Source organism: Ranitomeya imitator, chromosome 6 (genome assembly GCF_032444005.1).
Source record: "Ranitomeya imitator isolate aRanImi1 chromosome 6, aRanImi1.pri, whole genome shotgun sequence".
NCBI lineage: Eukaryota > Metazoa > Chordata > Amphibia > Anura > Dendrobatidae > Ranitomeya > Ranitomeya imitator.
Window position 1 is genome coordinate 530176565 of NC_091287.1, and position 12514 is coordinate 530189078.

The 12514-nt window shown below is 42.4% G+C and overlaps 1 protein-coding gene across 7 annotated transcripts in view; it reads right to left on the reverse strand.

Moving 5' to 3' along the window:
• MTSS1 (MTSS I-BAR domain containing 1) overlaps window positions 1–12514 on the reverse strand; it is a 143637-nt gene that overhangs the window by 20507 nt on the left and 110616 nt on the right. For all 7 annotated transcript variants that reach the window (XM_069731873.1, XM_069731879.1, XM_069731876.1 and 4 more), the window contains exon 4: window positions 3608–3692. In XM_069731873.1, the coding sequence (XP_069587974.1) occupies window positions 3608–3692 (85 nt within the window). The remainder of the gene's footprint in view (window positions 1–3607; window positions 3693–12514) is intronic.

The following is a 12514-nucleotide window of genomic DNA, read 5'->3' on the forward strand; positions in this document are numbered from 1 at the left end:
ACAGCGAATGATGAGTAAATTGTGAATAGAATGGAGAATTGAAGACGAGGAGCGGAGAATAGAGAAGGAAAAAAGTGGAGAGCAGAGGAAATGAAGAGAAGGTGAGGAGAGGAAATACGAAGGAAAGAGATGAAGAGTAAAGAAGGATATGAGTTGAGATCGAGGATAGCATGAATGAGTAGAGAAGGGGATGACAGAGAGAGTAGAACGATGAGAAGAAGTAGACGAAGAGAAAAGACAAGGGTAGATGTAAAACCTGGAGAGGAGATTGGAGAGGAAAAAAGTGTACTATAAACATAAGAATGAGAAGTTGAGGAGGGTAGAATTGATGATGAGTGTAAATATGAAGGAAAGAGTAAGAAAAGAAGAGTAGAGTAGGCTATTCTGAAAGAATACACATGGTGGAGTAGAGGATGGAAGAGACAGAGAAGAAAGTGGATGATGAGAAAAATTAGGAAGTAGAGTGGAAGAGGAAAGAGATGAAGGGCAGAATGATCCAGTAGGAGACAAGAGTGAATGATGAGTATATTGTGAATAGAATGGAAGATGGAAATTAGGGAGAGTAGAAAGAAGGAGGGAAGAAGCAGAGAGCAGAGGAAGAGGTGTGGAGTGTAGAATGGACGATGAGTTTGAACTGAAAGGTGAAGGAGAAAGGCTGGGAACAGAGTTAATGGTGATTAGATGAGGAGGTAAAATGGAGAGGGTATAATAGAAAGGCAGTGCTGTGGACAAGACCCACAGAGGACAATAGTGAAACTACGGGACTTAGGTTGTGGAAATTAAAGGTTTAGAGTAGAATGAACGATGCAGGTGACACAAGTTGACATATTTTTCACCCCCCAAAAAAATGTAAAATAAAAACAATTTGCAGTAAAATCGTGAGCATTTTTGCGCCTTTTTTTAAATATATTTTTGAAGTGTTCAAGTCCCCAAATTTAGCTGGCAAATCTGAACCTGTAAAATCACCCCCATTGTACAGAGAGGACCGACACGATTCATAATAGACTCACTCTTAGCACTTTTAGCTTTTTACAATTCCCGTGTGGGATAAAAGAGACACTTCCAGCGCTTTTCATCGGCCAAGACAAGAGGGCAAAGTAAAAGCTGCAGGCAGTCATGACAAGCGGTCTCGAGATGAAGACAAAATGACTGCGGCATTGGCTGGGTGCTGCCAGAGGATACAGGTGTCCAGAGATGGAGTAAAGGAAAGGTTTTTAAACAACGCGTTTCGGAGTTGAACCAACTCCTTCATCAGGTCTCTCGGGTATGGGTATGGCAGAGACATAGGTTGGAGATTTTTGGAATATTGCATTCTTTACCTTTTGCCATAAGATATCTTTTGGGTTCAGTTAGTAGGGTCTCAAATTAAGATAACCACACAATATCCTGCTGTGGGGACCCCAACAATCAATTATAATCTATGGTAGGTCCAAAACTAGTGCTCAACTTCCCTGCAGCGCCACCACAGGTGAAGTGAAACATTACATGGTGCCTACTGAAATCAATAAGTTACCCATCTAAAATATGGTCCTCCAGAGACGCTATTTGTAGCCATGTTCTGACAAATGAGGACCCTGAACAGTGGAACCATCCACTAATAAATCAGGATTCCCCAACAGAGTATTGGAAAATGGATTTTCTAAACCAGACGGGCTTTAAAAAGGACTAAAAACAAGGAGCGCACGTCGTCTAGATTGCAGTCATGTGATCTCTACAAGAGCGCGATTGTCCTGGTGTTATTCGGGAGGACACGTGGACGCCGAGCTCGTCTAGGTGTTGAGTTTAGGTGGATAAGCGGCCATCATAAGGAGACGCCGATAAACGCGCAGCTCGTGTGGAGGCGATTTGTTTGGAAAATACAAGATCATTTCCATAATTCATGTTTAGATAGCGAGGGCGGAAAATGTAATGAATCCAAAGATCTGTGAGCGAGGAAGATCGAGCCAAAGAGGTGCCGCGTCTTCCAGCATCCAAACCCCACAGTATAACAATATTATTGCAAAGTGCCGTGTAATTTAGGCAGTGCCTCATTTCAAGACAAAATAAGGAAAAACATGTGTTTAACTCAAGAGCGCAGCCAAAATGCGGCCCAAAAAAATAAAATCAAAGTTTTTAGTAAAAGGTTATGGTCGCTACTGTCTGAATGGTGCAGGAGAACTCAAGTTTGGTGTCAACTCAGCACAGTTGGGCATGCGGTAGACCAGGGATCACCATTTTTTGCCATCAATGAAAGTCCTTCTGGACGACTTCCGATCAATGCCTATTCTGTGAATATTCAAATTGCCTCTTCTGAGAAAAAGAGGACTTAAACTCTATAGCGCCACCTGTTGGAAGTAGCGATCCTACAAGTCACAATCAACCCTTCAACGAGTCGTGCAATATGACTTAGGATAAAAGCCAAATCAGTATCTCAATTCGCAGACACGGTGTTTCGGGCTGTTGGCCCTCGTCAGTGCGAAGCATGAGAACTGATTTGGCTAGGTGAGAGGCTTGTGACTTGTAGGATCGCTACTTCCAACAGGTGGCGCTATAGAGTTTAAGTCCTCTTTTTCTCAGAACAGACAAAACAATTTCCATATTTAATTTCCCAGAGGAGCATTGCACGGCGAATAAGCCTCCTTACCTTGACAAGCCAGTTGGTATGTCACTCTCCATAAGGAGAAACGTTACCCCTTAGACCCTATTCTCTGAATAAACTGGAAGTGTTTCAGTACAGAATATCCCTTTATCACTCTATGGCCCACATTTATTATTCAGATTACACCAGCTTTTCGGAGTAAACTGAGCTAGAAAAAGTTGCAAATTGTGGTAAATTTTGATTTTTTTTTTACATTGTTCTCAGCAAAACCTTAAAAAAAAAAAAACCCTCCAAAGGTCCAGCCCTGCCACTCCAAAGGTCCAGCCCCGCCTCTACACCAAAGGTCCAGCCCTGCATCGCCAAAGGTCCAGCCCCGCCACTTCAAAGGTCCAGCCCTGCCACTCCAAAGGTCCAGACCCGCCTCTACACCAAAGGTCTAGCCCCGCATCGCCAAAGGTCCTGCCCTGCCGCCACGCCAAAGGTCCAGCCCCGCCACTTCAAAGGTCCAGCCCTGCAACTCCAAAGGTTCAGCCCTGCAACTCCAAAGGTTCAGCCCCGCCTCCACACCAAAGGTCCAGCCCCACCACAGGCCCAGCCCCGCCGCCACACCAAAGGTCCAGCCCCGCCACTCTGGTCTAACAGGCTCATGTCATGATTACAGTGCATGTGACCACTGCAGCCAATCACTGGGAACAGTGGCTCTGCCAATGTAGATAGCACTAACCCGAGCGATATTACTGCTGCAGCTTGTCAAACCGCAGTAGCGCAGAGAGGTAATGCTGGACCAGTGGACGTTGTGTAACACCTGAATTTATAATCATAATCTATTGGAAACCAATACGGACTAAAAAGCTATTCTTGGTAAACCCCATTAAACATGAGCCAGAAAATGTCACAAAACTTCTGTGTAATCTACACCTGCTCATAGCTGGTGATCACAGTCCGAAATCTGCTAAAATTGGAAGTCTTTTAATAAATGTGCACAATTTACTCCAACTTTGTCCTCTGGAAGGATCGGCCCATACTGACCTGGAGAACTGTCGGAGTTTGGACTCTATGCTGCGATGTCTCATACACATTCTGGTCAAAGCAGAACCAACTTCTCTAGTCGCCCCTGTAACAAGAAAAATATGTATGATCATTAATTCTATCACATAAACCATAAACACATTACACATAGCAGAAATCTCTTAAAGGGACACGCTCAGCAAAATCATTAGTAGGAATGTATCACTGAGATTATTTTACAAAGTATAGGAGTTCTCCAGCTAATTAACACTTTAGAGTGACATAAAATAAGGACACAAGTCATAAAGTCACCTTACTAATCTTCCACTAGCCTCTGCAAGTCCAGCTACAGCACTGACCTCCTGCCACAGACATGTGACCGCTGCAGCCAATCACTGACTGCAGCAGATCATGAATATGGAGGGTGATTGGCTGGAGCAGCTGCATAAAAAAATCAAGAGACAGAAGTAGAGGCTGGAGGGGGACAGGGGAGCGATAAAACGGAGCAGACAGGGAAATGCAAAGTTTTATTTATTTTATTATAGTGAATGGTGGATCCTGTGTGATCTACTGTATATAGAGGTGTTATCAGTCATTGTACAGGAGGAGGAGGTGAGCTGTGACATCACCTATTGTGAATGGTGGATCCTGTGTGATCTACTGTATATAGAGGTGTTATCAGTCATTGTACAGGAGGGGAAGGTGAGCTGTGACATCACCTATTGTGAATGGTGGATCCTGTGTTGTTATCTACCGTATATAGAGGTGTTATCAGTCATTTTACAGGGGGAGGAGGTGAGCTGTGATATCACCTATTGTGAATGGTGGATCCTGTGTTATCTACTGTATATAGAGGTGTTATCAGTCATTGTACAGGAGGAGGAGGTGAGCTGTGACATCACCTATTGTGAATGGTGGATCCTGTGTTATCTTAACTGTGTTAAGAACATCCTAAATAGGCAGTGTAAGCGGTTTATACCTTGTGGGAATAAAAGGACTAGAAATAGGAAAAACCCAATGTGGCTAAACAAAGAAGTAAGACAGGCAATTAACAGTAAAAAGAAAGCATTTGCACTACTAAAGCAGGATGGCACCATTGAAGCTCTAAAAAACTATAGGGAGAAAAATACTTTATCTAAAAAACTAATTAAAGCTGCCAAAAAGGAAACAGAGAAGCACATTGCTAAGGAGAGTAAAACTAATCCCAAACTGTTCTTCAACTATATCAATAGTAAAAGAATAAAAACTGAAAATGTAGGCCCCTTAAAAAATAGTGAGGAAAGAATGGTTGTAGATGACGAGGAAAAAGCTAACATATTAAACACCTTCTTCTCCACGGTATTCACGGTGGAAAATGAAATGCTAGGTGAAATCCCAAGAAACAATGAAAACCCTATATTAAGGGTCACCAATCTAACCCAAGAAGAGGTGCGAAACCGGCTAAATAAGATTAAAATAGATAAATCTCCGGGTCCGGATGGCATACACCCACGAGTACTAAGAGAACTAAGTAATGTAATAGATAAACCATTATTTCTTATTTTTAGGGACTCTATAGAGACAGGGTCTGTTCCGCAGGACTGGCGCATAGCAAATGTGGTGCCAATATTCAAAAAGGGCTCTAAAAGTGAACCTGGAAATTATAGGCCAGTAAGTCTAACCTCTATTGTTGGTAAAATATTTGAAGGGTTTCTGAGGGATGTTATTCTGGATTATCTCAATGAGAATAACTGTTTAACTCCATATCAGCATGGGTTTATGAGAAATCGCTCCTGTCAAACCAATCTAATCAGTTTTTATGAAGAGGTAAGCTATAGGCTGGACCACGGTGAGTCATTGGACGTGGTATATCTCGATTTTTCCAAAGCGTTTGATACCGTGCCGCACAAGAGGTTGGTACACAAAATGAGAATGCTTGGTCTGGGGGAAAATGTGTGTAAATGGGTTAGTAACTGGCTTAGTGATAGAAAGCAGAGGGTGGTTATAAATGGTATAGTCTCTAACTGGGTCGCTGTGACCAGTGGGGTACCGCAGGGGTCAGTATTGGGACCTGTTCTCTTCAACATATTCATTAATGATCTGGTAGAAGGTTTACACAGTAAAATATCGATATTTGCAGATGATACAAAACTATGTAAAGCAGTTAATACAAGAGAAGATAGTATTCTGCTACAGATGGATCTGGATAAGTTGGAAACTTGGGCTGAAAGGTGGCAGATGAGGTTTAACAATGATAAATGTAAGGTTATACACATGGGAAGAGGGAATCAATATCACCATTACACACTGAACGGGAAACCACTGGGTAAATCTGACAGGGAGAAGGACTTGGGGATCCTAGTTAATGATAAACTTACCTGGAGCAGCCAGTGCCAGGCAGCAGCTGCCAAGGCAAACAGGATCATGGGGTGCATTAAAAGAGGTCTGGATACACATGATGAGAGCATTATACTGCCTCTGTACAAATCCCTAGTTAGACCGCACATGGAGTACTGTGTCCAGTTTTGGGCACCGGTGCTCAGGAAGGATATAATGGAACTAGAGAGAGTACAAAGGAGGGCAACAAAATTAATAAAGGGGATGGGAGAACTACAATACCCAGATAGATTAGCGAAATTAGGATTATTTAGTCTAGAAAAAAGACGACTGAGGGGCGATCTAATAACCATGTATAAGTATATAAGGGGACAATACAAATATCTCGCTGAGGATCTGTTTATACCAAGGAAGGTGACGGGCACAAGGGGGCATTCTTTGCGTCTGGAGGAGAGAAGGTTTTTCCACCAACATAGAAGAGGATTCTTTACTGTTAGGGCAGTGAGAATCTGGAATTGCTTGCCTGAGGAGGTGGTGATGGCGAACTCAGTCGAGGGGTTCAAGAGAGGCCTGGATGTCTTCCTGGAGCAGAACAATATTGTATCATACAATTATTAGGTTCTGTAGAAGGACGTAGATCTGGGTATTTATTATGATGGAATATAGGCTGAACTGGATGGACAAATGTCTTTTTTCGGCCTTACTAACTATGTTACTATGTTACTATGTTACTGTATATAGAGGTGTGATCAGTCATTGTACAGGAGGGGAAGGTGAGCTGTGACATCACCTATTGTGAATGGTGGAGCCTGTGTAATCTACTGTATATAGAGGTGTTATCAGTCATTGTACAGGAGGGGAAGGTGAGCTGTGACATCACCTATTGTGAATGGTGGATCCTGTGTTGTTATCTACTGTATATAGAGGTGTTATCAGTCATTGTACAGGAGGAGGAGGTGAGCTGTGACATCCCCTATTGTGAATGGTGGATCCTGTGTTGTTATCTACTGTATATAGAGGTGTTATCAGTCATTTTACAGGGGGAGGAGGTGAGCTGTGATATCACTTATTGTGAATGGTGGATCCCGTGTTGTCATCTACTGTATATAGAGGTGTTATCAGTCATTGTAGAGGAGGAGGTGAGCTGTGACATCACCTATTGTGAATGGTGGATCCTGAGTTATCTACTGTATATAGAGGTGTTATCAGTCATTGTAAACACATACATACAATTAGGTTCTGTAGAAGGACGTAGATCTGGGAATTTATTATGATGGAATATAGGCTGAACTGGATGGACAAATGTCTTTTTTCGGCCTTACTAACTATGTTACTATGTATGTTACTATGTAGAGGAGGAGGTGAGCTGTGACATCACCTATTGTGAATGGTGGATTCTGTGTTATCTACTGTATATAGAGGTGTTATCAGTCATTGTACAGGAGGAGGAGGTGAGCTGTGACATCCCCTATTGTGAATGATGGATCCTGTATCATCTATCGGATAAATAAGCATTACCTTTCATTGTAATTACGTCTGTGATAATAATGAGCTGACTACTGAGAAATAATCTCTAGAAAACAGGAACTATCACTCTATTGTGAGTGAAACTGATAGATTTCAAAATTCTTTTTTTTTTATAGTTATTGATATGGCAAATTATAAGCAAAAATCACCAAAAATTATTTTAAAAAAATGTAAAAACTTGATTCAAACAATAACTAAATTTTACGAATACATAATTCTTTTAAACTTCTACAATATATATATGAATTTTCAGAGATTTATTTTTAGATTTTAGAGTTAGGAGAGAACAATGTAGATTTATTATATTACAAGGCTCTTTAAAAAAAAAAGAGATAAAAAAAACAAAACAAAAAGACAATTGATTTGTGGTTAGACCAAAGACTGATGTGGCCTCCGGCAATACCATACAGCCAACAATGAACTGTCTTTTTAGAAGTGACACCTTATTAGGGAATGATTGTGAACAATGGAAGTAATTTGCATTCCTGGAATTTCTATTGTAGAAAGACTGAAACTTCAGTGGGTGCAATACTAAAATCCACCACACAGGGGCGCTATTTAGCTACAGTAATTTTTTGCAGGTATTAAAGCCTTTTTTGTGTCATTCGCGTTGAAGTAGAAATTTCAAGTCACAACACATCCAATGTGAACTGCGTTGTGATATTACGTCTTCGCACGTAGCCTAGTCGTACAATAGCATGAATGGTGGCCGCTGGGCCATGCCCACCTTAGGTTAGGGCCATAATTGAAACCTCACAACTCCACAATCCTCTTGCTTTTTCAGTGCTAACACGTATCATTCTCTGCTGTCACGTGATGTGTGTGTGAGGCGGAGGGTGATACTCCAGTCACAGTGAAAGCTGCATTAAAAAAATGGAAACATTTGTATATGCTCCAAACTATATTACCTAACGTCTCATTACTGCCCTTTGCGCATTTAGCGTCTATACAGAACATTCTGCTATAGTGCAGTATGAGAGATTTTTCCCTAGTCACATCCAAAGCTGCTCACTAAATTTGCTGCTGGATTCCTATATGCAAATTGCCTTTTCAGATCGGATGAGGACTAGAACTTTAGCGCCGCCCATTGGAAGCAGTGATCTTAAAAGTCAATATTGAGTTTTTAACGAGCCTTGCAATATGACTTAGGATAAAAGCCTAATCAAAATCTCAATTTGCAGACAGTGTTTCGGGGTGTTGCCCCTCATTAGTGCAAAGTATGAGATCGGATTTGGCTAAGTGAGAGGCTCTGAACTTTCTCCTTGTGCCAAGCCTGGCATGTCAGAGTGAGGAGACCTTTTAAGCCATGCATGCTCCTCTTGGAAATTAAATATGCAAATTGCATGACTTATAAGTCTCCTCACGCTGACATGCCAGGCTGTCATTCTCTACAAGGAGAAACGTTACTCCTAAGACCCTTGCTGGATACCTGTAAGCTCCAGGCTCATAACCTCACATAACTCTTGCTTTTGTCAGTGCTGACACATAGGATTCTCTGCTGTCACGCAGCGTGTGTGGGGGGCGGAGGGCGATACTCCAGTTACATTCAAAGCTGCATTCGAAAATGGAGAAATTTCAAACTGTTTCAAATGCTATTATCTAATCTCGCACTGCTGCCTTTTGCTCTTTCATCATCTATACAGAAAATTTCGCTGTAGTCACACTCTAGTCACATCCGAAGCAGCTCACAAAATATTTGGGATTTCTGTTAGCTTAGCGATAAAGAACCTCGCATGCCCCTACTCTTCCTGGCTGTTTCAGCACTGGCACAGCGCATTCTCTAATGTGATAAGTGCTCTAGTTACATCCAAAGCTGCATTTAGGATGAGGTTTATTGCCGATTAGCTCCATCCAGGCTGCAGACAATCACGTTAAGCATCAGGAAAAGGCGCACAATCAGTTAAGGGAGTTTTCTGCTGCCGCCATATGTTGACAATTACAGCACCCGGGCCACAAAAGAAAGAATCCTCGGGTTTTTCGAAATAGCAGGTGGACGGAGCGCGCCTATAAATGTTCAGGAAATGGAAGGCATCTTATAATTATGGAACCTGCGGCAGCAACGTGCTCGTTACGGCGGAGAAGTCCGTGTGCCCTGTGCCAAGACGGCCCGGGTCAACCTGAGGCTGCGGCCAGGACAGCAGACTGTACGGACATGATGGAATTCAACTAACGAGGACGGAATGTTTTATAAACTCCGGAGCGATATTATGACAGCGACCGCCGCGCTCCAGCTGCTGCCGCTACCAGACGGGAAAAATATTAGTGCGTTCCCTCGTAATAAAGCCACAAGGCCTACTTTATATCAACACTGGCACAGAGACGGGCACCGCCGGTGGTCTGATTACAAGATACTGTACACATCATAAATCAGGAAGGATTAAATAAAAAAAATAAAATAAATCCTCTTTAAACATTTCTCTATACAATGCCTTATGAAATAGCTTCCTATAGGTGGCACTGGAGAGGCAGAGAAAAGGAGGCAAGTTTAGCTAATCTGCATATTTTTTCCCAGGAAGCATTGCTTTTACACCAGCTCGATCTGTATATGGGGAATCTGAACCAAAATGGCTACGATTGATTTCTCAGTCTCTGAGCAGTGTCCTTAGGTTGCTTTGGATTAAAGCCACACGCATTTGGTAATGACCAAAAAAATTAGCATTAAATGAAAAGGCCCATATCTCTAGAACTATACATAGTTTTTATTACAAAAACAAATGGCATACTCAATAAAAATGAGAGCAAAAAGTGGCCCCTTTTGACCTGGTGACAGCAGGTCCTGTATAAATACTGCCCTATAGTGCGCAGATAGTAATACCGTCATAATACATTATAAATGAATGCTTAGAAATACCAATTTACACAGCCTAAATAATACTTAGTGGTCATAGTTTGGTCCGGGGGGGGGGTCCTGCACTCTGAGGTCCCCTAGGAAATGTGTCACTGGCTCTTGCCCGTAGCTGCCCGCCCTGGCAATCATCAGGACCCTAGTGCCTCGCCGTACGGTATGTCACGTCTCATGCCTTTACATTGTTTCCCCTTCCCCCACCTTCCTCAGCACTTAATTGTACACCGATCGATATTTTTGCAAGTAAACGTGGCCTTTGCGATATGATGTTGCCATGACAACAGGTAAATCGATGGCCGACAAGACAGCTCAGCGTGGGTCCTCTTCTTGTGTGGTCTTGATTACACAACATAAGACACTACACCGATGGCCGCTTATAGCTCAAGTCCACTAATACAGTGCCAGCAGTATGGAGCGCTCTCTCCATGCTTTACACTGCAGCTCTGCTCCTGGAGACTCCATAAGGATCATGACTCAAGATTGCTAATAAGTCAGAGCATAGGGGGCTAATATCTACTACAGGAAGGACAGAATGACTATAGAGTCCAAGAACTACCACTGGCAGGGGCCGACGTATCGTTGGCGCAGCGCACAGGGGCCCAAGAGGTTACGGGGCCTATTTCCACTTATAAAGCCGGTGGAATTGGGCATTATGATGAGCTATTGAACTGCAAAGGGTCCATATATTGTTCTTCCACAGGGGCCCCTTTCTGTCTAGTGAGGGTCTCAATTTCCAAATTAAAGGGACAGCGCATCTCTCTAAAATACCATCGAAAACGACCTGATCTCAACAAAAGTTTGTGCTGCTGCAATAAAAAATAAATCAAAAAATAATTTTAATCACGTTTAAAATGTGGAGTTCCCCTTTAAGTTAAGAGAACTGCGCCCAAGCGCCGTACAGCACAGCGAAGATACTCAGGCGGAGCGGCCCCTGTGCTCGGGATGAGTAATTATCACCTCCGTGATTTCATCTACTCGAGTACTACAAAGTATTTTCCACAAGTGTCATCCTTGGCAAATGCGACAGAATAATATCCGTCTTCTGAAGCAGATGGTCAGAACGGGCGAGCGCTGACTAAGCGCCTCGTCTAATGCTCCAGCACATGGGGGACGTCTCATTATGTTCCCTGACACGAAGCATTCAAAGGTGTGGGGTAAATTTATCACAATTGTCTCAAAAAAGAAAAACCCGGCTTTGTTGTTCGTAGTAACCTATCACAGAGCAGCTTTCATCTTACTAGAGCCGTTTAAAACATGTAAGCCGAGCTCTGATTGGTTGCTATGAGCAACGACAACAGACTGTTTTGATAAATGAGGCCTACTGTGCTTATATACACACACACACATATATATATATATATATATATATATATACGGTATATTATATGTGAGAGAACAAACATAAACCAGATATTAAAGGGATGTCCGCAAAAAAGCAAACTTAACAATGGCGTTAGCAAGTCCGAGTTAGAGAAGTATGGCTCAGCTCCTAGAAGTGAACAGGACTAAAATGTTATACCACACACAACCTGAAGACAGGAGTGGTGCTGTTTTTGTAAAGGAAATGGAGCGGTAATTAAGCATGCACACCACGGCTCCATTCACACAGGGGACCTTGGGACCCCCATGCTTTTGATGACTGGATTTTCAGCTATCGTACATTTACCCTGTGGCTAGGTGACAAATATATGTAATAGTACAACCCCTTTAAAGGGTTATTCCCATTTTCGTATATAGATATATTGTCAGATAGTGCTTGGAAATACAATAACTTTTGCAATTTACTACTAATAAAAATGTGCGACCGTTCTTCAGATATTAACACTTTTCTTTACAGCTCGTTGCCTAGGTGACCGACCACCGTTGCAGTCTAGCCTGTAAACAGCGCGCTGAAGCTGGCCAGGATTAGGAGGTAACGGCACGCTCCAGCAACCCTGCCCTGCTTCAGTAGAAGCTCAATAGAAAAGAGCTTCTAGCCACCTATCAGCGGTGGTCGGTCTCCAAGGTAACAAGCCGTAAACAAACAAAAATGTTAGCACCTCCAGAACATTTGCAAATTTTAATACAAATTGCTAGATTGCTTGTAATTGCAAGCACTATCCAATAATACCCCTTTATGAGCAGGAGAATAACCCTTTAAGTGACTTTATTAATAAATATTAGTTACTTCGCACACATTGACCCTCCATTAAAGGGGTTATTTCAGGACTCCCCTCCATGATCCTGAACAGAAAACAGCT